Source organism: Oncorhynchus kisutch, linkage group LG5 (genome assembly GCF_002021735.2).
Source record: "Oncorhynchus kisutch isolate 150728-3 linkage group LG5, Okis_V2, whole genome shotgun sequence".
Lineage (NCBI taxonomy): Eukaryota > Metazoa > Chordata > Actinopteri > Salmoniformes > Salmonidae > Oncorhynchus > Oncorhynchus kisutch.
Window position 1 is genome coordinate 75,929,154 of NC_034178.2, and position 27,875 is coordinate 75,957,028.

Sequence of the window (27,875 nt, forward strand, 5' to 3'; positions counted from 1 at the left end):
TATTTGGGAATTTATTTTACACACTGGCTATTATTTTAAAGACCTCTGCCACCAAACAAGACAACGTTTGGTTGGACCGGACCAAATATGAACCAATCATAGATGTTGATGTTTCACAAGTTTTGGACGTCAGGGTAGAGCTCGGTAGGGTACTCAATTTGTGTGTACTGTACTGTACTGTACTATACTCTACTGTCCTGAACTATACTCTACTGTACTGTACTATACTCTACTCTACTTTACTGTACTCTACTCTACTGTCCTGAACTATACTGTACTATACTGTACTGTCCTGTACTATACTGTACTGTCCTGAACTATACTCTACTGTACTGTACTGTACTGTCCTGAACTATACTGTACTGTACTGTACTGTACTGTCCTGAACTATACTCTACTGTACTGTACTGTACTGTCCTGAACTATACTCTACTGTCCTGAACTATACTCTACTGTCCTGAACTATACTGTCCTGAACTATACTCTACTGTACTATACTCTACTGTACTATACTGTACTGTACTGTACTATACTCTACTGTACTATACTATACTCTACTCTACTCTACTTTACTGTACTCTACTCTACTGTCCTGAACTATACTGTACTATACTGTACTGTCCTGTACTATACTGTACTGTCCTGAACTATACTCTACTGTACTGTACTGTACTGTACTGTCCTGAACTATACTCTACTGTACTGTACTGTACTGTCCTGAACTATACTCTACTGTACTGTACTGTACTGTCCTGAACTATACTCTACTGTCCTGAACTATACTCTACTGTCCTGAACTATACTGTCCTGAACTATACTCTACTGTACTATACTCTACTGTACTATACTGTACTGTACTGTACTATACTATACTCTACTGTACTGTACTGTACTGTACTGTACTGTACTGTACTATACTCGACTCTACTTTTCTGTACTCTACTGTGATGTACTATATTCTTCTGCGATATACTCTACTGTGTCACTCTGTACCTGACTGGCTTAGCTGTTTTTTTTAAAAACTCAACGACTTACGATGGAGGTGAGCAGTGGCTGAGTTCAGCACACAAAGCATAGCCTGGAATTTCACGCATTGTACAAGACGTGACTGGAACTCGGCCCACTTGTTACCTGCTTCAGAGGAGAAACTCCGGGAAATATTAACATCACTGTATTTAATCAACACTAGGTCCAACTGAAATCTGACTTCCTGTATTCCAACCCCTTTGAAATACTCCTATGTATACATGTTGGAGAGATTGGAGCTCTGCTGCACTAGGCACCTGGGAAAACCTCCTGTCCCCATGTGGTGTGCAGATAGACACAGGCTGACATGCAGGCTCTGGAATGTAGGACTGGTGTTTCACTGTACAGTACGTTTACCCCTTCAAAATGTCTTCACCAAATGCCTTGTTAGACTTTAATGTCTTATTTGGCCCCTGTATGACATTTTATTAGCCTGGTCCCAGATCTGTTTGTGTTCTTGCCAACTCTGCTGTCATTGTCAAAAGCATGATAATTCCGTAAGGAGTTGGTAGGACAGCACAAACAGACTGGCACCCAGGCTTCATTCTTATAGCTATTCAGGGACCTTTCAGTGAAACAGCTTCTTTGTGTGATAAATCACTGCTTTAACGGTCTGGTTTCAAAACCTCCATCCCAGAACCTTGTTGCTATCACAACATTCCTCCCCTGTCCTCTTCCCCATGTCAGTGCTGGAATTCCATCCAGCCAATAGGAAGATGACTACATTTGTTTCCTCTTCCTGTTTGGCAGGTTGTCTAGGGGACACACAGTTCTGCTTCCGTTTCCGCCAGGCCTCAGGCAGGAAGTCTTCTCTGGGATGTTTTCTGGACCAGTTTGACCGTGACGCCCCAGTCTGCCTGAAGGTAAAAAGGATTCAGGGACTCGACATCTCTGTCTTTCTGGCTGTCTCGGGCGGGGTCGCTGCTGGGCGGGGTCGTCGCTGCAGGTGTTAATTGTGGTCGTAAACATTGTTTTTTGTTTAGTTAATTCTATGGGGGGGTGGTCTGCAACTTATTTGACAGTACAGGGGGAGGGTTATTTGAAAGTGTTTTTGATCTATCAAACTCTGAGGACCATGCTGAATGGGGCTATCTGGGTTAGAATAGGAATGGCTGGGTTAGAATAGAGCTGGATGGGTTAGAATAGGAATGGCTGGGTTAGAATAGAGCTGGATGGGTTAGAATAGAGCTGGATGGGTTAGAATAGGAATGGCTGGGTTAGAATAGAGCTGGCTGGGTTAGAATAGAGCTGGCTGGGTTAGAATAGAGCTGGCTGGGTTAGAATAGGAATGGCTGGGTTAGAATAGGAATGGCTGGGTTAGAATAGATATAGAGCCCATATATAGAGCTGGATGGGTTAGAATAGATATAGAGCTGGATGGGTTAGAATAGATATAGAGCTGGATGGGTTAGAATAGATATAGAGCTGGATGGGTTAGAATAGATATAGAGCTGGATGGGTTAGAATAGATTAGATATAGAGCTGGATGGGTTAGAATAGATTAGATATAGAGCTGGATGGGTTAGAATAGATATAGAGCTGGATGGGTTAGAATAGATATAGAGCTGGATGGGTTAGAATAGATATAGAGCTGGATGGGTTAGAATAGATATAGAGCTGGATGGGTTAGAATAGATATAGAGCTGGATGGGTTAGAATAGATATAGAGCTGGCTGGGTTAGAATAGATATAGAGCTGGCTGGGTTAGAATGGCATTTATGTCCGCTAAGGGGAAACTCCTCATGACTCTACAGGTAAACATTGACTCACACCTGAGAGATGAGAATCTCTGTAAGAGCCATACAGTCTCAGCCAACACTTTCCCCATGCCATGACACACCTCAGCCAGTAGACACCTCAGCCAATCACCAACCAGCCAGTAGACACCTCAGCCAATCACCGGCCGGTCATGACTTCCTACTGCACTCTGACTGCCAGCTCTGGTCACACACTGGAAAATACTAAAGTTGGAAAACAAAATAAATATTCCTTGGGAGTGTAACCTGTCCTATAGGCCTGTCCTATAGAGAAGGAGCTGGTATGATGCCAGTATATAACCTGTCCTATAGAGAAGGAGCTGGTATGATGCCAGTATATAACCTGTCCTATAGAGAAGGAGCTGGTATGATGTCAGTATATAACCTGTCCTATAGAGAAGGAGCTGGTATGATGTCAGTATATAACCTGTCCTATAGAGAAGGAGCTGGTATGATGCCAGTATATAACCTGTCCTATAGAGAAGGAGCTGGTATGATGTCAGTATATAACCTGTCCTATAGAGAAGGAGCTGGTATGATGTCAGTATATAACCTGTCCTATAGAGAAGGAGCTGGTATGATGCCAGTATATAACCTGTCCTATAGAGAAGGAGCTGGTATGATGCCAGTATATAACCTGTCCTATAGAGAAGGAGCTGGTATGATGCCAGTATATAACCTGTCCTATATAGGAGCTGGTATGATGCGAGGATATAACCTGTCCTATAGAGAAGGAGCTGGTATGATGCCAGTATATAACCTGTCCTATAGAGAAGGAGCTGGTATGATGCCAGTATATAACCTGTCCTATAGAGAAGGAGCTGGTATGATGTCAGTATATAACCTGTCCTATAGAGGAGCTGGTATGATGCCAGTATATAACCTGTCCTATAGAGAAGGAGCTGGTATGACGCCAGTATATAACCTGTCCTATAGAGAAGGAGCTGGTATGATGCCAGTATATAACCTGTCCTATAGAGAAGGAGCTGGTATGATGCCAGTATATAACCTGTCCTATAGAGAAGGAGCTGGTATGATGTCAGTATATAACCTGTCCTATAGAGAAGGAGCTGGTATGATGCCAGTATATAACCTGTCCTATAGAGAAGGAGCTGGTATGATGCCAGTATATAACCTGTCCTATAGAGAAGGAGCTGGTATGATGCCAGTATATAACCTGTCCTATAGAGGAGCTGGTATGATGCCAGTATATAACCTGTCCTATAGAGAAGGAGCTGGTATGACGCCAGTATATAACCTGTCCTATAGAGAAGGAGCTGGTATGACGCCAGTATATAACCTGTCCTATAGAGAAGGAGCTGGTATGACGCCAGTATATAACCTGTCCTATAGAGAAGGAGCTGGTATGATGCCAGTATATAACCTGTCCTATAGAGAAGGAGCTGGTATGATGCCAGTATATAACCTGTCCTATAGAGAAGGAGCTGGTATGACGCCAGTATATAACCTGTCCTATAGAGAAGGAGCTGGTATGATGCCAGTATATAACCTGTCCTATAGAGAAGGAGCTGGTATGATGCCAGTATTATCCACTGCCTCAAATCACTTGTCAACTGTTCACTTCCAACCATGTCGTGTTTAGGCTTACATCAATGACTAATGAAATAGTGTGTGTGTGCCCATACTAAATGTGAGTTTGTTTTTTGTGTGTAGAGGGACCAAGGCCATTACTATGGTTACGTCTACTTCAGACAAGTCCGGGACAAGTCACTCAAGAGGGGTTACTTTCAGAAGGTGAGTTAACACAGTTCAACACCAGCTATCAGACTACGTTTTAGCACAGTTTTTCTAAAACTTCCTGACCTTATTGCAATGTGATTTTTAACTGTGTGTGTCTGTGTGTCTGTGTGTCTGTGTGTCTGTGTGTCTGTGTGTGTGTGTGTGTGTGTGTGTGTGTGTGTGTGTGTTTCCAGTCGCTGGTCCTTATCAGCAAGCTTCCTTACGTCACGTTCTTCCACTCCCTGCTGAAGCTCGTTGCTCCAGAGTACTTTGAGAAGCAGGAGCCGTGTCTGGAGGCTGGTGGGTCTCCTCATTTCATCCTGTTCCAATGGGGAAACATCAGCTGAAACCGGGAGGGGCCACAGACTAGCCCCTCCCTTTAGTAGAGAGGCTAGTCTGTGGCCCCTCCCTTTAGTAGAGAGGCTAGTCTGTGGCCCCTCCCTTTAGTAGAGGGGCTAGTCTGTGGCCCCTCCCTTTAGTAGAGGGGCTAGTCTGTGGCCCCTCCCTTTAGTAGAGGGGCTAGTCTGTGGCCCCTCCCTTTAGTAGAGGGGCTAGTCTGTGGCCCCTCCCTTTAGTAGAGGGGCTAGTCTGTGGCCCCTCCCTTTAGTAGAGGGGCTAGTCTGTGGCCCCTCCCTTTAGTAGAGGGGCTAGTCTGTGGCCCCTCCCTTTAGTAGAGGGGCTAGTCTGTGGCCCCTCCCTTTAGTAGAGGGGCTAGTCTGTGGCCCCTCCCTTTAGTAGAGGGGGCTAGTCTGTGGCCCCTCCCTTTAGTAGAGGGGGCTAGTCTGTGGCCCCTCCCTTAGTAGAGGGGCTAGTCTGTGGCCCCTCCCTTTAGTAGAGGGGCTAGTCTGTGGCCCCTCCCTTTAGTAGAGGGGCTAGTCTGTGGCCCCTCCCTTTAGTAGAGGGGCTAGTCTGTGGCCCCTCCCTTTAGTAGAGGGGCTAGTCTGTGGCCCCTCCCTTTAGTAGAGGGGCTAGTCTGTGGCCCCTCCCTTTAGTAGAGGGGCTAGTCTGTGGCCCCTCCCTTTAGTAGAGGGGCTAGTCTGTGGCCCCTCCCTTTAGTAGAGGGGCTAGTCTGTGGCCCCTCCCTTTAGTAGAGGGGCTAGTCTGTGGCCCCTCCCTTTAGTAGAGGGGCTAGTCTGTGGCCCCTCCCTTTAGTAGAGGGGCTAGTCTGTGGCCCCTCCCTTTAGTAGAGGGGCTAGTCTGTGGCCCCTCCCTTTAGTAGAGGGGCTAGTCTGTGGCCCCTCCCTTTAGTAGAGGGGCTAGTCTGTGGCCCCTCCCTTTAGTAGAGGGGCTAGTCTGTGGCCCCTCCCTTTAGTAGAGGGGCTAGTCTGTGGCCCCTCCCTTTAGTAGAGGGGCTAGTCTGTGGCCCCTCCCTTTAGTAGAGGGGCTAGTCTGTGGCCCCTCCCTTTAGTAGAGGGGCTAGTCTGTGGCCCCTCCCTTTAGTAGAGGGGCTAGTCTGTGGCCCCTCCCTTTAGTAGAGGGGCTAGTCTGTGGCCCCTCCCTTTAGTAGAGGGCTAGTCTGTGGCCCCTCCCTTTAGTAGAGGGGCTAGTCTGTGGCCCCTCCCTTTAGTAGAGGGGCTAGTCTGTGGCCCCTCCCTTTAGTAGAGGGGCTAGTCTGTGGCCCCTCCCTTTAGTAGAGGGGCTAGTCTGTGGCCCCTCCCTTTAGTAGAGGGGCTAGTCTGTGGCCCCTCCCTTTAGTAGAGGGGCTAGTCTGTGGCCCCTCCCTTTAGTAGAGGGCTAGTCTGTGGCCCCTCCCTTTAGTAGAGGGGCTAGTCTGTGGCCCCTCCCTTTAGTAGAGGGGCTAGTCTGTGGCCCCTCCCTTTAGTAGAGGGGCTAGTCTGTGGCCCCTCCCTTTAGTAGAGGGGCTAGTCTGTGGCCCCTCCCTTTAGTAGAGGGGCTAGTCTGTGGCCCCTCCCTTTAGTAGAGGGGCTAGTCTGTGGCCCCTCCCTTTAGTAGAGGGGCTAGTCTGTGGCCCCTCCCTTTAGTAGAGGGGCTAGTCTGTGGCCCCTCCCTTTAGTAGAGGGGCTAGTCTGTGGCCCCTCCCTTTAGTAGAGGGGCTAGTCTGTGGCCCCTCCCTTTAGTAGAGGGGCTAGTCTGTGGCCCCTCCCTTTAGTAGAGGGGCTAGTCTGTGGCCCCTCCCTTTAGTAGAGGGGCTAGTCTGTGGCCCCTCCCTTTAGTAGAGGGGCTAGTCTGTGGCCCCTCCCTTTAGTAGAGGGGCTAGTCTGTGGCCCCTCCCTTTAGTAGAGGGGCTAGTCTGTGGCCCCTCCCTTTAGTAGAGGGGCTAGTCTGTGGCCCCTCCCTTTAGTAGAGGGGCTAGTCTGTGGCCCCTCCCTTTAGTAGAGGGGCTAGTCTGTGGCCCCTCCCTTTAGTAGAGGGGCTAGTCTGTGGCCCCTCCCTTTAGTAGAGGGGCTAGTCTGTGGCCCCTCCCTTTAGTAGAGGGGCTAGTCTGTGGCCCCTCCCTTTAGTAGAGGGGCTAGTCTGTGGCCCCTCCCTTTAGTAGAGGGGCTAGTCTGTGGCCCCTCCCTTTAGTAGAGGGGCTAGTCTGTGGCCCCTCCCTTTAGTAGAGGGGCTAGTCTGTGGCCCCTCCCTTAGTAGAGGGGCTAGTCTGTGGCCCCTCCCTTTAGTAGAGGGGCTAGTCTGTGGCCCCTCCCTTTAGTAGAGGGGCTAGTCTGTGGCCCCTCCCTTTAGTAGAGGGGCTAGTCTGATCTGTCTCTTTCCTGTTATTTTTCTGCTGTTTAGTCGTTGTGTGTTTTAGTTGTAACAACTTATTGGCCCGGTGAACCCTGTAGTCTGTCTGTGTGTCTTCACGTGGCTTGTTTCTGTGTGCGACAGCCTGCAACGACATCGACCGCTGGCCCACTCCTCATCCAGGGAAAATATTGGTCCTCCCTATAATGGGTACTGTTATGAAGGTACGTCTAACCCAGGGAAAATATTAACCATCTCTATAATGGGTACAGTACAGCTCAATATTTATATAGGCCTCTTCTACGATTACCTATCAATCAAATATTTATAAAAATGTTTTTTTAAATTTACACCAACAGTTGTCACAAAGTACTTGAGCAACTTAATCGATAATATTTCTTTCTGTTTTTCTAGGTTCGGATCCCAACATGTTACGACAAGCCTGGAACCTCTCAGCTGGTACAGTCCACACAGGTGAGGATGAGAATTGCCGTGCTACGAACAACACTACAAAATGGCAGACTCCTACCATGTCACTCTGATACACTGCTGGTAGTCTGTCCAAAACCCTGTAACCCTAATTATACCTCATGACTGTTTTTGTTACAGAATGACAACCTGGTGTCCATAGTCCTCCCCACGGTCCACGAGGTAGACTTGTTCACGTGAGTACATGTTAGTAGTGGTGTTCAATCACAAATGGCACACTATTCCCTATATCGTGCACTACTTATGACCAGGGTCTGCAAAAGTAGTGCACTATATAGGGAATAGGGTGCTGGACTATTGATGTGTTGTTGTACTACCTTCCCAGCTCTCTGATGCCACCCATTGGTAGGGAGTGGGAGTGCAGGTTGACTCCAGCCAGGAGGACAGCTGCTTTATGTTGTTGACACATGGACTGGTTGCCATGGTAACATGGGGTTTCTGTAGAGGGTCCACCCAGGAGGAAGTGGAGAGCAGATACAGTTCCATCTCTTCCCCTCTGCAGGTGTTTCCACCCAGTCTTCTTCCACATTCAGATGTTATGGGAGCTGGTGTTGCTAGGAGAGGCTCTGGTTGTCATGGCACCATCACCGGCAGAATCTTCCGATACTGTTCTGGCATTGGTCAGGTGAGACAAGGAGGGTGTGGCTAGAAAGATAAACATAACCATAAAAAAAAAAAAAGTACACAGCTATAAAGTAAAATACAGTATGTTCCCCTTTACAATTCTCTTTTTTGCATACTTTTTTGCATACTTTTTTGCACTACATGTTTTTATATCTTCTATCAACCTAATATTAGACAAAGGGTACATGAGTGAACAAATAACTCCAAATCTGGACAATTATTTAGTTAATTTAATAAACAAAGTTATGCAACACAATAAGTATTTCCCCTTATACTCACTAACTGGTTGTGCCACCTTTAGCTGCAATGACTCCAACCAAACACTTCCTGTAGTTGATGATCAGTTTCTCACATCGCTGTGGAGGAAGTTTGGTCCACTCTTCCATGCAGAACTGCTGTCACTCAGCGACATCTGTGTGGTTTTCGAACACGAGCTGCTCAGTTCATGTCCTGCAACAACATCTCAATCGGGTTTAGGTCTGGACTTTGACGAGGCCATTCCAAGACATTAAATGAGTTGCTTTTCAGCCATTCTGATGGAGACTTGATTTTGTGTTTTGGATCATTGTCTCGCTGCGTGACCCAGCTGGGCTTCAGCTCACAGACGGACGGCCTGTCATTCTCCTGTAGAATTCTCTGATACAGAACCGAATTCACGGTTCCTTCAAGCAAAGCAAGTCGTCCAGGTCCCGAGGCAGAAAAGCATCCTCAAACCATCACACTACTGCCACCACCACCATGCTTCACCGTTGGTATGAGGTTCTTACCGTGGAATGCGGTGTTTGGTTTTCTCCAGACATAATGGGACACGTCTCGTCCAAAAAGTTCCACTTTTGACTCCTCTGTCCATAAAACATTCTTCCAGGAGTCTTGACGATCATCCGGGTACTTGTTGCTAATTTCAGTTGACTTTTTGTGAATGAAAAAGGGATCATTCTGAATGCGAATGTCAAGCCATCCGTCTGTGAGCTGAAACTGAAGCCCATAGACACTGATCTAGAACACACAAGTCTCCATCAGAATGGCTGAAAAGCAACTCATTTAATGTCTTGGAATGGCCTCGTCAAAGTCCAGACCTAAACCCGATTGGAGATGTTGTGAGAGGCATTGTGTGTTGCATAATTTGTTTATTAAATAAATGTTAATGTTATTTGTTCACTCAGCTATCTAATATAAGGTTTTGTTTGAAGATAATAATAAAAAATATATATGGAAAAATAGAGAATATCAAAAAGGGGAAATTACTTTTTCACAGCAGTCTGCACCAGTAGCAGTCTGCACCAGTAGCAGTCTGCACCAGTAGCAGTCTGCACCACTAGCTACCAGCAGTCTGCACCAGTAGCAGTCTGCACCAGTAGCAGTCTGCACCAGTAGCTACCAGCAGTCTGCACCAGTAGCAGTCTGCACCAGTAGCAGTCTGCACCAGTAGCAGTCTGCACCAGTAGCAGTCTGCACCACTAGCTACCAGCAGTCTGCACCAGTAGCAGTCTGCACCAGTAGCAGTCTGCACCAGTAGCAGTCTGCACCACTAGCTACCAGCAGTCTGCACCAGTAGCTACCAGCAGTCTGCACCGGCAGCAGTCTGCACCAGCAGCAGTCTGCACCAGTAGCAGTCTGCACCAGTAGCAGTCTGCACCAGTAGCAGTCTGCACCAGTAGCTACCAGCAGTCTGCACCAGTAGCAGTCTGCACCAGTAGAAGTCTGCACCAGTAGCTACCAGCAGTCTGCACCAGTAGCTACCAGCAGTCTGCACCAGTAGCTACCAGCAGTCTGCACCAGTAGCTACCTGCAGTCTGCACCAGTAGCTACCTGCAGTCTGCACCAGTAGCTACCTGCAGTTTGCACCAGTAGCTACCAGCAGTCTGCACCAGTAGCAGTCTGCACCAGTAGCTACCTGCGGTCTGCACCAGTAGCTACCTGCAGTCTGCACCAGTAGCTACCTGCAGCCTGCACCAGTAGCTACCTGCAGTCTGCACCAGTAGCTACCTGCAGTCTGCACCACTAGCTACCAGCAGTCTGCACCACTAGCTACCAGCAGTCTGCACCACTAGCTACCAGCAGTCTGTACCAGTAGCTACCTGCAGTCTGCACCAGTAGCTACCTGCAGTCTGCACCAGTAGCTACCTGCAGTCTGCACCAGTAGCTACCTGCAGTCTGCACCAGTAGCTACCTGCAGTCTGCACCAGTAGCTACCTGCAATCTGCACCAGTAGCAGTCTGCACCAGTAGCTACCTGCAGTCTGCACCAGTAGCTACCTGCAGTCTGCACCACTAGCTACCAGCAGTCTGCACCACTAGCTACCAGCAGTCTGCACCACTAGCTACCAGCAGTCTGTACCAGTAGCTACCAGCAGTCTGTACCAGTAGCTACCAGCAGTCTGCACCAGTAGCTACCAGCAGTCTGCACCAGTAGCTACCTGCAGTCTGCACCAGTAGCTACCTGCAGTCTGCACCAGTAGCTGTCTGCACCAGTAGCCACCTGCAGTCTGCAACAGTAGCTACCAGCAGTCAGTAGCTGTCTACTACCAGCAGTCTGCACCAGTAGCTACCAGCGGTCTGCACCAGTAGCTACCAGCAGCTACCAGCATCTGCACCAGTAGCAGTCTGCACCAGTAGCTACCTGCAGTCTGCACCAGTAGCAGTCTGCACCAGGAGCAGTCTGCACCAGTAGCTACCAGCAGTCTGCACCAGTAGCTACCAGCAGTCTGCACCAGTAGCTACCTGCAGTCTGCACCAGTAGCTACCAGAAGTCTGCACCAGTAGCTACCAGCAGTCTGCACCAGTAGCTACCAGCAGCTACCAGTAGCTACCAGCAGTCTGCACCAGTAGCTGTCTGCACGCAGGATAATAGACACAACACAACCCCTTAAGATGATCTGTGTGTCTGGAGTTCAATCACTAATTACTGTGTGTGTGTGTGTGTGTGTGTGTGTGCAGCTGCATCTCTCCACTGCGCTACTGCAGTGACTTCAGACCGTACTTCACCATCCACGACAACGAGTTTAAAGAGTATACCACCAGAACACAGGCTCCGTGAGTAACACTATAGTAGGACACCACCAGAACACAGGCCTCCTGAGTAACACTATAGTATAGTAGGACACCACCAGAACACAGGCCTCCTGAGTAACACTATAGTATAGTAGGACACCACCAGAACACAGGCCTCCTGAGTAACACTATAGTATAGTAGGACACCACCAGAACACAGGCCTCCTGAGTAACACTATAGTAGGACACCACCAGAACACAGGCCTCCTGAGTAACACTATAGTATAGTAGGACACCACCAGAACACAGGCTCCGTGAGTAACACTATAGTATAGTAGGACACCACCAGAACACAGGCCTCCTGAGTAACACTATAGTATAGTAGGACACCACCAGAACACAGGCCTCCTGAGTAACACTATAGTATAGTAGGACACCACCAGAACACAGGCCTCCTGAGTAACACTATAGTAGGACACCACCAGAACACAGGCCTCCTGAGTAACACTATAGTATAGTAGGACACCACCAGAACACAGGCCTCGTGAGTAACACTATAGTATAGTAGGACACCACCAGAACACAGGCTCCGTGAGTAACACTATAGTATAGTAGGACACCACCAGAACACAGGCCTCCTGAGTAACACTATAGTATAGTAGGACACCACCAGAACACAGGCTCCGTGAGTAACACTATAGTATAGTAGGACACCACCAGAACACAGGCCTCCTGAGTAACACTATAGTATAGTAGGACAGCACCAGAACACAGGCCTCCTGAGTAACACTATAGTAGGACACCACCAGAACACAGGCCTCCTGAGTAACACTATAGTATAGTAGGACACCACCAGAACACAGGCCTCCTGAGTAACACTATAGTATAGTAGGACACCACCAGAACACAGGCCTCCTGAGTAACACTATAGTATAGTAGGACACCACCAGAACACAGGCCTCCTGAGTAACACTATAGTATAGTAGGACACCACCAGAACACAGGCCTCGTGAGTAACACTATAGTATAGTAGGACACCACCAGAACACAGGCTCCGTGAGTAACACTATAGTATAGTAGGACACCACCAGAACACAGGCCTCCTGAGTAACACTATAGTATAGTAGGACACCACCAGAACACAGGCCTCCTGAGTAACACTATAGTATAGTAGGACACCACCAGAACACAGGCCTCCTGAGTAACACTATAGTATAGTAGGACACCACCAGAACACAGGCCTCCTGAGTAACACTATAGTATAGTAGGACACCACCAGAACACAGGCCTCCTGAGTAACACTATAGTATAGTAGGACACCACCAGAACACAGGCTCCGTGAGTAACACTATAGTATAGTAGGACACCACCAGAACACAGGCCTCCTGAGTAACACTATAGTATAGTAGGACACCACCAGAACACAGGCCTCCTGAGTAACACTATAGTATAGTAGGACACCACCAGAACACAGGCCTCCTGAGTAACACTATAGTATAGTAGGACAGCACCAGAACACAGGCCTCCTGAGTAACACTATAGTATAGTAGGACACCACCAGAACACAGGCCTCCTGAGTAACACTATAGTATAGTAGGACACCACCAGAACACAGGCCTCCTGAGTAACACTATAGTATAGTAGGACACCACCAGAACACAGGCCTCCTGAGTAACACTATAGTAGGACACCACCAGAACACAGGCCTCCTGAGTAACACTATAGTATAGTAGGACACCACCAGAACACAGGCCTCGTGAGTAACACTATAGTATAGTAGGACACCACCAGAACACAGGCCTCCTGAGTAACACTATAGTATAGTAGGACACCACCAGAACACAGGCCTCCTGAGTAACACTATAGTATAGTAGGACACCACCAGAACACAGGCCTCCTGAGTAACACTATAGTATAGTAGGACACCACCAGAACACAGGCCTCCTGAGTAACACTATAGTATAGTAGGACACCACCAGAACACAGGCCTCCTGAGTAACACTATAGTATAGTAGGACACCACCAGAACACAGGCCTCGTGAGTAACACTATAGTATAGTAGGACACCACCAGAACACAGGCCTCCTGAGTAACGGACACAACTGAAAACACCTTATACTCTGAGGGGTATACTACAAAGTAGAAACAACTGGATTTGCTTATTGATTAAAAAAAAGCTACACTTAGATATGTTTGTTTGTTGAATCAATTAGAGCATACCCATTTCAAGCTTATCTTCGAAAAATATATAAACTCCGCAAAAAGAGAAACGTCCTCACTGTCAACTGCGTTTATTTTCAGCAAACTTAACATGTGTAAATATTTGTAGGAAAATAAGATTCAACAACTGAGACATAAACTGAACAAGTTCCACAGACATGTGACTAACAGAAATGGAATAATGTGTCCCAGGAACAAAGGGGGGGGGGCAAAATCAAAAGTAAGTCAGTATCTTGTGCATCTACTCTTCATGGACTGCTCCAGATTTGCCAGTTCTTGCATTGAGATGCTACACCACTATTCCACCAAGGCACCTGCAAGTTCCTGGACATTTCTGGCAGGAATGGCCCTATCCGTCACCCTCCAATCCAACGACTCTCAGACGTGCTCAATGAGATCCGGGCTCTTCGCTGGCCATGGCAGAACACTGACATTCCTGTCTTGCAGGAAATCACGCACAGAACGAGCAGTATGGCTGGTGACATTGTCATGCTGGAGTGTCATGTCAGGATGAGCCTGCAGGAAGGGTACCACATGAGGGACGAGGATGTCTTCCCTGTAAAGCACAGCGTTGAGATTGCCTGCAATGACAACAAGCTCAGTCCGATGATGCTGTGACACATCGCCCCAGACCATGACGGACCCTCCACCTCCAAATCGATCCCGCTCCAGAGTACAGGCCTCGGTGTAACGCTCATTCCTTCAACGATAAACGCAAATCCGACCATCACCCCTGGTGAGACAAAACCGCAATTCGTCATTGAAAAGCACCTTTTGCCAGTCCTGTCTGGTCCAGCGATGGTGGGTTTGTGCCCATAGGCAGTGATGTCTGGTGATGACCTGCCTTACAACAGGCCTACAAGCCCTCAGTCCAGCCTCTCTCAGCCTATTGTGGACAGTCTGAGCACTGATGGAGGGATTGTGCGTTCCTGGTGTAACTCGTGCAGTTGTTGCCATCCTGTACCTTTCCTGCGGGTGTGATGTTCGGATGTCTGGAAGCTGTTAGTGTCATACCGACCATTCCACAGGTGCATGTTCAGTAATTGTTTGTGGTTCATTGACCAAGCATGGGAAACAGTGTTTGTTTAAACCCTTTACAATGAAGATCTGTGAAGTTATTTGGATTTTTACAAATTCTTTGAGAGCTGGTGTCCTGAAACGGACATTACATTTTTTTTTTTTGCTGAGTTGATATATTTCCAAGTATTTAGGTAAGTTGGCTAGCTAACTCCTTGATCCTGCATTGTAGTATACAGCCCTGGAATACCAATCTCTTCTTACTTCAGATTTGATTTGTCTAGCTATGTTGTATGGACATGCTAGCTATGAGTTTTTAGGGAGCAAATGGAACACAGAAGCCAGTCAGACATGCTTTTGTTGACAAGTAGAGCTACTATGATTTATTAACACGTGTCTGTCTTTGTGCCTGTGTGTCTGTCTTTGTGTCTGTCTCTCAGGCCATCTGTGATTCTTGGCGTGACCAATCCGTTCTTTGCGAAGACCCTCCAACACTGGCCTCACATCATCCGTATTGGAGACATGAAGCAGGCTGGAGAGACTGTCAAGCAGATGAAGGTCAAGAAGCTGAAGAACCTGAAGACCCTGGACTCTAAACCAGGTGATTGAGGCGAGGCTTTACTCTCACATCACTAGGGTCGCAAAATTCCCTGTTTAAAAAAGTAAAAAAATGTCATCCTGGTTGAAGAATTCCAGGATGGATGATTCCAAAAATGCCTGTTTCTGGGATTTCTGAAAAATCTTCGTATTTTGTGAAAGTTTCTGGAGTTTTACAACCCTACACCTGACTGGAATGGATGGCTGCTGGTGTTTTTACAACCCTACACATGACTGGAATGGATGGCTGCTGGTGTTTTAATATCCACATTCCCCCTTCACCAATGGAGGTTCCTCAGAGGAGAAAGGGGAGGATCCACTTACTCAGTGAATTTCGTAAAAAGAGTAAAATATTAAAGTTATCCTTTATATTTATATATATATATATGTATGTAACATTCTCACATCACAATAATTTAGTAACACACTGTTTTGCAATTAAGGTATATAGTAGCCTCAACAGCACTCTGTGGGGTAGCACCATGGTGTAGCCGGAGGACAGCTAGCTTCCGTCCTCCTCTGGGTACATTGACTTCAATACAAAACCTAGGAGACTCTTGGTTCTCATTTCATTGATTTCTGTTGAAAAGTGTTTCTTAAAACGGAAGGAAACAGGGATAAACCTAGCTGAATTTGTCCAATAGAAACTCTTGTTTGGACTAATGATTACACCGTAGATCAAGAGTGTAAAGTGGTATTGTCCGTCACCTTGATTACGCCAACTTGTTCTTCGACTTGTGCACCGCACCTACACTTTATAAACTTTAATCCGTATGCTATGTTATAGCAACCTTATGAGTATAGGAAACATTTTAGTAGCGTTAACATGTCGATGTTACATTGAACTGGGTGAACGGAATATGAATTACAGTCATCCAATATGTAATAGAAATAAGGCCATGCTCTTAGAAAATAACTGTCTTCCCTAATATTAAACGTCCAGGACCGACAATGCCCTTCACTGTGTCACTAGTGTTTTCATATCCACATTGTGTCTTCACTGTGTCACTAGTGTTTTCATATCCACATTGTGTCTTCACTGTGTCACTAGTGTTTTCATATCCACATTGTGTCTTCACTGTGTGAAACTAGTGTTTTCATATCCACATTGTGTCTTCACTGTGTGAAACTACTTTGTGTTCCATTGCAGGTGTCTACACTGTGTGAAACTACTGTGTGTTCCATTGCAGGTGTCTACACTGTGTGAAACTACTTTGTGTTCCATTGCAGGTGTCTACACTGTGTGAAACTACTTTGTGTTCCATTGCAGGTGTCTACAGCGCGTACAAGCCCTTCCTCAACAAAGATGAGGATATCATTAAACAACTTCAGAAGGTAAGCGGGGGAACTAGGGAACTACAGAAAGTAATGGGGGGGGGAACTAGGGAACTACAGAAAGTAATGGGGGGGGGAACTAGGGAACTACAGAAAATAATGGGGGAGAACTAGGGAACTACAGAAAGTAATGGGGGAGAACTAGGGAACTACAGAAAGTAATGGGGGGGAACTAGGGAACTACAGAAAGTAATGGGGGGGAACTAGAACTACAGAAAGTAATGGGGGGGAACTACAGAAAGTAATGGGGGGGAACTACAGAAAGTAATGGGGGGGAACTACAGAAAGTAATGGGGGGAACTACAGAAAGTAATGGGGGGGAACTACAGAAAGTAATGGGGGGGAACTACAGAAAGTAATGGGGGGAACTACAGAAAGTAATGGGGGGGAACTACAGAAAGTAATGGGGGTACTATGGGGGAACTACAGAAAGTAATGGGGGGGAAACTACAGAAGGTAATGGGGGGGGAAACTACAGAAGGTAATGGGGGGGGAACTACAGAAGGTAATGGGGGGGAACTACAGAAGGTAATGGGGGGGAACTACAGAAGGTAATGGGGGGGAACTACAGAAAGTAATGGGGGGGAACTACAGAAAGTAATGGGGGGAACTACAGAAGGTAATGGGGGGGGAACTACAGAAGGTAATGGGGGGGAACTACAGAAGGTAATGGGGGGGGAACTACAGAAGGTAATGGGGGGGAACTACAGAAGGTAATGGGGGGGAACTACAGAAGGTAATGGGGGGGAACTACAGAAGGTAATGGGGGGGAACTACAGAAGGTAATGGGGGGGAACTACAGAAGGTAATGGGGGGGAACTACAGAAGGTAATGGGGGGGAACTACAGAAGGTAATGGGGGGGAACTACAGAAGGTAATGGGGGGGAACTACAGAAGGTAATGGGGGGGAACTACAGAAGGTAATGGGGGGGAACTATAGAAGGTAATGGGGGGGAACTACAGAAGGTAATGGGGGGGAACTACAGAAGGTAATGGGGGGGAACTACAGAAGGTAATGGGGGGGAACTACAGAAGGTAATGGGGGGGAACTACAGAAGGTAATGGGGGGAACTACAGAAGGTAATGGGGGGGAACTACAGAAGGTAATGGGGGGGAACTACAGAAGGTAATGGGGGGGAACTACAGAAGGTAATGGGGGGGAACTACAGAAGGTAATGGGGGGGAACTACAGAAGGTAATGGGGGGGAACTACAGAAGGTAATGGGGGGGAACTACAGAAGGTAATGGGGGGGAACTACAGAAGGTAATGGGGGGGAACTACAGAAGGTAATGGGGGGGAACTACAGAAGGTAATGGGGGGGAACTACAGAAGGTAATGGGGGGGAACTACAGAAGGTAATGGGGGGGAACTACAGAAGGTAATGGGGGGGAACTACAGAAGGTAATGGGGGGGAACTACAGAAGGTAATGGGGGGGAACTACAGAAGGTAATGGGGGGGAACTACAGAAGGTAATGGGGGGGAACTACAGAAGGTAATGGGGGGGAACTACAGAAGGTAATGGGGGGGAACTACAGAAGGTAATGGGGGGGAACTACAGAAGGTAATGGGGGGAACTACAGAAGATAATAGGGGGGAAATACAGAAGGTAATGGGGGGATGGGGGGGAACTATAGAAGGTAATGGGGGGAACTACAGAAGGTAATGGGGGGACTACAGAAGGTAATGGGGGGGAACTACAGAAGGTAATGGGGGGGGAACTACAGAAAGTAATGGAACTACAGAAGGTAATGGGGGGGGAACTAGGGAACTACAGAAAGTAATGGGGGGGACTAGGGAACTACAGAAAGTAATGGGGGGGACTAGGGAACTACAGAAAGTAATGGGGGGGAACTAGGGAACTACAGAAAGTAATGGGGGGGGAACTAGGGAACTACAGAAAGTAATGGGGGAGGAACTAGGGAACTACAGAAGGTAATGGGGGGGGGGAACTACAGAAGGTAATGGGGGGGAACTACAGAAGGTAATGGGGGGGAACTACAGAAGGTAATGGGGGGAACTACAGAAGGTAATGGGGGGGAACTACATAAGGTAATGGGGGGGGATCTACAGAAGGTAATGGGGGGAACTACAGAAGGTAATGGGGGGGAACTAGGGGACTACAGAAAGTAATGGGGGGGAACTAGGGAACTGCAGAAGGTAATGGAGGGGAACTACAGAAGGTAATGGGGGGGGAACCACAGAAGGTAATGGGGGGGGGGAACTACAGAAGGTAATGGGGGGGGGAACTACAGAATGTAATGGGTGGGGGACTGCAGAAGGTAAGTGGGGGAACTGCAGAAGGTAAGCGGGGGAACTACAGAAGGTAATGGGGGGGGGAACTAGGGAACAACAGAAGGTAATGGGGGGAACTCGGGAACTACTGAAGGTAATGGGGAGAACTAGGGAACTACTGAAGGTAATGGGGGGGAACTACAGAAGGTCATGGGGGGGAACTAGGGAACTACAGAAGGTAATTGGGGGGAACTGCAGAAGGTAAGCGGGGGAACTGCAGAAGGTAATGGGGGAACTACAGAAGGTAATGGGGGGGAACTAGGGAACTACAGAAAGTAATGGGGGGGAACTACAGAAAGTAATGGGGGGGGAACCACAGAAAGTAATGGGGGGGAACCACAGAAAGTAATGGGGGGGGGGTAACCACAGAAGGTAATGGGGAACTACAGAAGGTAATGGGGGGGGAACTAGGGAACTACAGAAGGTAATGGGGGGAACTAGGGAACAACAGAAGGTCATGGGGGGGAACTAGGGAACTACTGAAGGTAATGGGGGGGAACTACAGAAGATCATGGGGGGAACTAGGGAACTACAGAAGGTAATGGGGGGGGAACTGGGGAACTACAGAAGGTAATGGGGGGGAACTAGGGAACTACAGAAAGTAATGGGGGGGAACTACAGAAAGTAATGGGGGGGTAACCACAGAAAGTAATGGGGGGGTAACCACAGAAGGTAATGGGGAACTACAGAAGGTAATGGGGGGAACCAGGGAACTACAGAAGGTAATGGGGGGGAACTAGGGAACTACAGAAGGTAATGGGGGGAACTAGGGAACAACAGAAGGTAATGGGGGGAACTAGGGAACTACTGAAGGTAATGGGGGGAACTAGGGAACTTCTGAAGGTAATGGGGGGAACTACAGAAGGTTATGGGGGAAACTAGGGAACTACTGAAGGTAATGGGGGGGAACTACAGAAGGTCATGGGGGGAACTAGGGAACTACAGAAGGTAATGGGGGGGAACTACGGAACTACAGAGGGTAAATGGGGGGGAACTATGGAACTACAGAAGGTAATGGGGGAACTACAGAAGGTAATGGGGGGGAACTAGGGAACTACAGAAAGTAATGGCGGGGACCTACAGAAAGTAATGGGGGGGAACCACAGAAAGTAATGGGGGGGACCACAGAAGGTAATGGGGGGGGAACCACAGCAGGTAATGGGGGGGAACTACAGAAGATAATGGGGGGAACTAGGGAACTACAGAAGGTAATGGGGGGGAACTAGGGAACTACAGAAGGTAATGGGGGGGGAACTAGGGAACTACAGAAGGTCATGGGGGGGGAACTAGGGAACTACAGGAAGTAATGGGGGGGGAACTAGGGAACTACAGAAGGTAATGGGGGGGAACTAGGGAACTACAGAAGGTAATGGGGGGAACTAGGGAACTACAGAAGGTAATGGGGGGGACTAGGGAACTACAGAAAGTAATGGGGGAACTAGGGAACTACAGAAGGTAATGGGGGGGGACTACAGAAGGTAATGGGGGGGGGGGGACTAGGGAACTACAGAAGGTAATGGGGGAACTATGGAACTACAGAAAGTAATGGGGGGGGGACTAGGGAACTACAGAAAGTAATGGGGGGAACTACAGAAAGTAATGGGGGGAACTACAGAAAGTAATGGGGGGGAACTGCAGAAAGTAATGGGGGGGAACTGCAGAAAGTAATGGGGGGGAACTGCAGAAAGTAATGGGGGGGAACTGCAGAAAGTAATGGGGGGGAACTGCAGAAAGTAATGGGGGCGGAACCACAGAAAGTAATGGGGCGGAACCACAGAAAGTAATGGGGGGGAAGCACAGAAAGTAATGGGGGGGAACCACAGAAGGTAATGGGGGGGAACTAGGGAACCACAGAAGGTAATGGGGGGGAACTAGGGAACTACAGAAAGTAATGGGGGGGGACTAGGGAACTACAGAAAGTAATGGGGGGAACTACAGAAAGTAATGGGGGGAACTACAGAAAGTAATGGGGGGGAACTGCAGAAAGTAATGGGGGCGGAACCACAGAAAGTAATGGGGGGGAACCACAGAAAGTAATGGGGGGGAACCACAGAAGGTAATGGGGGGGAACCACAGAAGGTAATGGGGGGGAACCACAGAAGGTAATGGGGGGGAACCACAGAAGGTAATGGGGGGGAACTAGGGAACTACAGAAGGTAATGGGGGGGAACTAGGGAACTACAGAAAGTAATGGGGGGGAACTAGGGAACTGCAGAAGGTAAGCGGGGGAACTACAGAAGGTAATGGGGGGAACTAGGGAACTACAGAAAGTAATGGGGGGGGGGGACTAGGGAACTACAGAAAGTAATGGGGGGAACTACAGAAAGTAATGGTGGGGAACCACAGAAAGTAATGGGGGGGAACCACAGAAAGTAATGGGGGGGGAACCACAGAAGGTAATGGGGGGGAACTAGGTAACTACAGAAAGTAATGGGAGGGGGACTAGGGAACTACAGAAAGTAATGGGGGGAACTACAGAAAGTAATGGGGGGGAACTACAGAAAGTAATGGGGGGGAACTGCAGAAAGTAATGGGGGGGAACTGCAGAAAGTAATGGGGGGGAACTGCAGAAAGTAATGGGGGCGGAACCACAGAAAGTAATGGGGGGGAACCACAGAAAGTAATGGGGGGGAACCACAGAAGGTAATGGGGGGAACTAGGGAACTACAGAAGGTAATGGGGGGGAACTAGGGAACTACAGAAAGTAATGGGGGGGAACTAGGGAACTAGAAGGTAATGGGGGGAACTACAGAAGGTAATGGGGGGAACTAGGGAACTACAGAAAGTAATGGGGGGGGACTAGGGAACTACAGAAAGTAATGGGGGGAACTACAGAAGGTAATGGGGGGAACTACAGAAAGTAATGGGGGGAACTACAGAAAGTAATGGGGGGGAACTGCAGAAAGTAATGGGGGGGGAACTGCAGAAAGTAATGGGGGCGGAACCACAGAAAGTAATGGGGGGGACCCACAGAAAGTAATGGGGGGGGAACCACAGAAGGTAATGGGGGGGAACTAGGGAACTACAGAAGGTAATGGAGGGGAACTAGGGAACTACAGAAGGTAATGGGGGGGAACTAGGGAACCACAGAAAGTAATGGGGGGGAACCACAGAAAGTAATGGGGGGGAACCACAGAAAGTAATGGGGGGGGAACCACAGAAAGTAATGGGGGGGAACCACAGAAGGTAATGGGGGGGAACTAGGGAACTACAGAAGGTAATGGGGGGGAACTAGGGAACTACAGAAGGTAATGGGGGGGAACTAGGGAACTGCAGAAGGTAATGGGGGGGAACTAGGGAACTGCAGAAGGTAATGGGGGGAACTAGGGAACTGCAGAAGGTAATGGGGGGGAACTAGGGAACTGCAGAAGGTAATGGGGGGTAACTAGGGAACTGCAGAAGGTAGTGGGGGGGAACTAGGGAACTGCAGAAGGTAATGGGGGGGGGGGGGGGGGAACTAGGGAACTGCAGAAAGTAATGGGGGGAACTAGGGAACTACAGAAGGTAATGGGGGGGGGGGAACTAGGGAACTGCAGAAGGTAATGGGGGGGGGGGGACTAGGGAACTGCAGAAGGTAATGGGGGAACTACAGAAGGTAATAGGGGGTGTGTTTTGGCAAAAGCTAGACATATGGGACTGACTATGCCTGCTGTGTAAACTGATGTTCGTATTGTGTCCTCACCTCAGGGTGTCCAACAGAAACGTCCCTCGGCGGCACAGAATGCCATCCTACGACGGTACTTCCTGGAACTAACGCAGAGCTTCATCATTCCACTGGTGAGAACCTTAGAACCTGGGAACCTTAACCTGGGAACCTTTGAATTTGAATAACATTACAATACATTCAGATTTCACCACACACTGTGTGTCCTCAGGCCCCTATTCACCCACTACCACATATCTACAACACACTGTGTGTCCTCAGGCCCCTATTCACCCACTACCACATATCTACAACACACTGTGTGTCCTCAGGCCCCTATTCACCCACTACCACATATCTACAACACACTGTGTGTCCTCAGGCCCCTATTCACCCACTACCACATATCTACAACACAAAATCCACGTGTTTCTGTTGTTTAACAGTCCCCGTTGTTCCATGAGGTGTATTTAAAAAATGTAATCTGATTCTATTGCTTAAATCCGTTACCTGATGTGGAGTTCCATGTAGTCATGGCTCTATGTAGTACTGTGGGTTCTATACTTGGGGAGTCTGAAGAGACCTCTGGTGGCATGTCTTGTGGGGTATGGATGGGTGTCTGAGCTGTGTGCCAGTAGTTCAAACAGACAGCTCAGTGCATTCAACACCTCTCATAAATACAAGTAGTGATAAAGTCAATCTCTCCTCCACTTTGAGCCAGGAGAGATTGACATGCATATTATTCATGTTAGCTCTCTTTGTACATCCAAGGGCCAGCCGTGCTGCCCTGTTCTGAGCCTTGGTCCCTTTTTGTGGTACCTGACAACACGACTGAACAGTAGTCCAGGTGTGATAAAACTAGGACCTGTAGGACCTGCCTTGTTGATAGTGCTGTTAAGAAGGCAGAGCTGCGCTTTATTATGGACAGACTTCTCCCCATTTTAGCTACTGTTGTATCAATATGTTTTGACCATGACAGTTTATAATCCAGGGTTACTTTAGTCACCTTGCTCAATTTCCACATGATTTATTACCAAATTTAATTAAGGTTTAGTGAATGATTTGTCCCAAATACAATGCTTTTACTATTATAAATATTTAGGTCTAACTTATTCCTTGCCACCCACTCTGAAACTAAATGCAGCTCTTTAAGTGTTGCAGTAATTTCAGTCGCTGTAGTAGCTGACATGTATAGTGTTGAGTCATCAGCATACATAGACACACTGGCTTTACTCAGAGCCAGTGGCATGTCGTTAGTAAAGATTTTTTAAAGTATGGGGCCTAGACAGCTGCCCTGGGGAATTCCTGTTTCTACCTGGATTGTGTTGGAGAGGCATCCATTAAAGAACACCCTCTGTGTTCTGTTAGACAGGTAACTCTTTATCCACAATATAGCAGGGGGTGTAAAGCCACAACACATATGTTTTTCCAGCAACAGAATATGATCGATAATGTCAAAAGCCGCACCGAAGTCTAACAAGACAATTTTTTTCATCAATTTCTCTCAGCCAAATTAAATGTTATTTGTCACATGCGCTGAATACAACACGTGTAGACCTTACAGTTAAATGCCATTAACCAACAATGCAGTTTTAAGAAGAAATATAAATAAATAATAAAGTACGAGATAAGAACAACAAATAATTAAAGAGCAGCAGTAAATGACAATAGCGGGGCTCTATACAGGGGGTACCGGTACAATGTGCAGGGGCACCGGTGTCGAGGTAATATGTACATGGAGGTAGAGTTATTAAAGTCACTATGCATAGATAATAACAATGGGGCAATGCAAATACTCTGGGTAGCCATTTGATTAGCTGTACAGGAGTCTCATCAGTAATTTGTTTAAGTGCTGTGCTTGTTGAGTGTCCTTCCCTATAGGCGTGCTGAACGTCTGTCAATTTGTTTACTGTAAAATAGCATTGTATCTGGTCAAACACCATTTTTCCCCCTAAAAGTTTACTAAAGGTTGGTAACGGGCTGATTGGTCGGCTGTTTGATTGGTTAGCTATTTGTAAAGGGGACATTACTATTCTTAGGTAGTGGAATGACTTTTGCTTCCCTCCAGGCCTGAGGGCACACACTTCCTAGTAGGATGAAATTGAAGATGTGGCAATATCGTTCGCTATTATCCTCAGTAATTTTCCATCCAAGTTGTCAGACCCCAATGGCTTGTCATTGTTGATAGACAACAAATACTTTTTTTCACTTCTTCCACACTCACTTTACGGATTTCAAAATTACAATGCTTGTCTTTCATAATCTGGTCAGATATACTTGGATATGTAGTGTAAGCATTTGTTGCTGGCATGTCATGTCCAAGTTTGCTAATCTTGCCAATAAAAAAATCATTAAAGTAGTTGGCAATATCAGTGGTTTTTGTGATGAATGAACCATCTGATTCAATGAATGATGGAGCTGAGTTTCATCATTTCATTGAAGGTGCTACAAAGCTTTTTACAATCATTCTTTGTCATTTATCTTCGTTTCTTCTTAGTTAGTTATTTTTATTCAGTATTTGCAATACATTTGCCAGTAGGTTGGGTTGCCAGTCTTATTTGCATTTCTTTTGCCTCATCCTTCTCAACCATACCATGTTTAAATTCCTCATCAATCCACAGGGATTTAACTGGTTTGACAGTCATTTTCTTAATGGGTTCATGTTTATTAGTAACTGGAATAAGTCATTTCATTGATGTGTCCAGTGCAGCGTCTGGTTGCTCCGCGGCAGGGTAGCCTAGTGGTTAGAGCGTTGGACTAGTAACCGAAAGGTTTCAAGTTCAAATCCCCGAGCTGACAAGGTACAAATCTGTCGTTCTGCCCCTGAACAGGCAGTTAACCCACTGTTCCTAGGCCGTCATTGAAAATAAGAATTTGTTCTGAACTGACTTGCCTAGTAAAATAAAGGTTAAAAAATAAATAAATTACACACCACGGACCAGCAGCGTCTGGTTGCTCCTCATTACACACCACAGACCAGCAGCGTCTGGTTGCTCCTCATTACACACCACAGACCAGCAGCGTCTGGTTGCTCCTCATTACACACCACAGACCAGCAGCGTCTGGTTGCTCCTCATTACACACCACAGACCAGCAGCGTCTGGTTGCTCCTCATTACACACCACAGACCAGCAGCGTCTGGTTGCTCCTCATTACACACCACAGACCAGCAGCGTCTGGTTGCTCCTCATTACACACCACGGACCAACAACTATTCTTTACATCAACAACATAGGAATCACTACAAAACATATTGTATGACCTCTTATACACTATATTAGGCCCTGCCTGACCTCTTATACACTATATTAGGCCCATCCTGACCTCTTATACACTATATTAGGCCCAGCCTTTGGAACTGTGGTTTTCCTAGATATGGCTACTATATTGTGATCACTACACCTGATGGATCTGGATACTGCTTTACAGCACATTTCTGCAGCATTAGTAAAGGTGTGACCAATACATGTTGATGATTCCTGTGCTGTTTGTAACTACCTTGGTAGGTTGACTGATAACCTGAACCAGGATGCAGGCACTGGTTACAGATTCAAGCTTTTCCTTGAGTGGGCAGCTTGTTGAAAGCCAGTCAATATTTAAATCACCCAGAACATATACTTCTCTGATATCACATACATTTATCAGTCATTTCACACATATTATCCAGATACTGACTGTTAACACTTGGTGGTCTATAGCAGCTTCCCACCAGAATGGGCTTTAGGTGAGGCAAATGAACCTGTAGCCATATTACTTCAACAGTATTTAACATTATCCAGATACTGACTGTTAGCACTTGGTGGTCTATAGCAGCTTCCCACCAGAATGGGCTGTAGGTGAGGCAGATGAACCTGTAGCCATATTACTTCAACAGTATTTAACATTATCCAGATACTGACTGTTAGCACTTGGTGGTCTATAGCAGCTTCCCACCAGAATGGGCTGTAGGTGAGGCAGATGAACCTGTAGCCATATTACTTCAACAGTATTTAACATTATCCAGATACTGACTGTTAGCACTTGGTGGTCTATAGCAGCTTCCCACCAGAATGGGCTGTAGGTGAGGCAGATGAACCTGTAGCCATATTACTTCAACTGTATTTAACATGTGATCCTCTCTAATCTTTACAGGAATGTGGTTCTGAATATAAACAACAACACCTCCACCATTGGCATTTCTGTCTTTTCGGTAGATGTTACAACCTTGTATTGCTACCACTGTATCAATGTGCGTGGGCACCGGTTAGTCGTGCTATTTGAGGTAATATGTACATGAATGTATAGCTAAAGTGACTCTGCATAGCTGATCAACAGAGAGTAGCAGCAGTGTAAAAGAGGGAGTGGCGGGACACAATGCAAACAATCCGGGTAGTCATTTGATTACCTGTTCGAGCGTTATGGTCCTACACGTGGCGCTCTGGTACCGCTTGCCATGCGGTAGCAGAGAACAGTATGACTGGGGTCTTTGACCATTTTTAGGGCCTTCCTCTGACACCGCCTGGTAAAGAGGTCCTGGATGGCAGGAAGCTTGGCCCCAGTGATGTACTGGGCCGTACGCACTACCCTCTGCAGTGCCTTGCGGTCGGAGGCAGAGCAGTTGCCATACCAGGCAGTGATGCAACCAGTCAAGATGCTCTCTGTTGCAGCTGTCGAAACTTTTGAGGATCTGAGGACCCATGCCAAATATTTTCAGTCTCCTGAGGGGGAATAGCCTTTGTCGTGTCCTCTTCACGACTGTCTTGGTGTGTTTGGACCGTTCTAGTTTGTTGGTGACGTGGACACCAAGGAACTTGAAGCTCTCAACCTGCTCCACTGCAGCCCCGTTGATGAGAATGGGGGGGGCATGTTCGGTCCTCCATTTCCTGTAGTCCACAATCAACTCCTTCTGTCTTGATCACGTTGAGGGAGAGTTTGTTATTCTGGCATCCACCCAGCCAGGTCTCTGACCTCCTCCCTATAGACTGTCTCATTGTTGTCGGTGATCAGACCTGCCACTGTTGTCATCAGCAAACTTAATGATGGTGTTGGAAACGTGCATGGCCAGGCAGTACAGGAGGGGCCAGGGAGTACTTGAGTGCCACGGGTCTGTAGTCATTTAGGCAGGTTGCCTTAGTGCTCTTGGTCACAGGGACTATGGTGGTCTGCTTGAAGCGTGTTGGTATTATAGACTCAATCAGGGACATTTTGAAAATGTCAGGGAAGACACCTGCCAGTTGGTCAGAACATGCCCGGAGCACACGTCCTGGTAATATGTCTGGCGCAGCGGCCTTGTGAATGTTGACCTGTTTAAAGGTCTTACTCATGTCGGCTACAGAGAGCGAGATCAGTCGTCCGGAACAGCTGACGCTCTCATGCATGCCTCAGTGTTGCTTGCCTCGAAGCGAACATAGAAGTGATTTAGCTCGTCTGGTAGGCTCGTGTCACTGGGCAGCTCTCGGCTGTGCTTCCCTTTTGTAGT

At 47.5% G+C, this 27,875-nt stretch overlaps 1 protein-coding gene across 1 annotated transcript in view; it reads left to right on the forward strand.

Moving 5' to 3' along the window:
* dennd6a (DENN/MADD domain containing 6A) overlaps nt 1–27,875 on the forward strand; it is a 57,097-nt gene that overhangs the window by 19,323 nt on the left and 9,899 nt on the right. Inside the window, exons 4-14 of the mRNA XM_031825855.1 lie at nt 1,777–1,889; nt 4,458–4,538; nt 4,718–4,823; nt 7,353–7,432; nt 7,623–7,682; nt 7,818–7,873; nt 8,200–8,322; nt 11,258–11,353; nt 14,989–15,149; nt 16,416–16,480; nt 22,462–22,551. Coding sequence (XP_031681715.1) covers nt 1,777–1,889; nt 4,458–4,538; nt 4,718–4,823; nt 7,353–7,432; nt 7,623–7,682; nt 7,818–7,873; nt 8,200–8,322; nt 11,258–11,353; nt 14,989–15,149; nt 16,416–16,480; nt 22,462–22,551 — 1,031 coding nt within the window. The remainder of the gene's footprint in view (nt 1–1,776; nt 1,890–4,457; nt 4,539–4,717; nt 4,824–7,352; nt 7,433–7,622; nt 7,683–7,817; nt 7,874–8,199; nt 8,323–11,257; nt 11,354–14,988; nt 15,150–16,415; nt 16,481–22,461; nt 22,552–27,875) is intronic.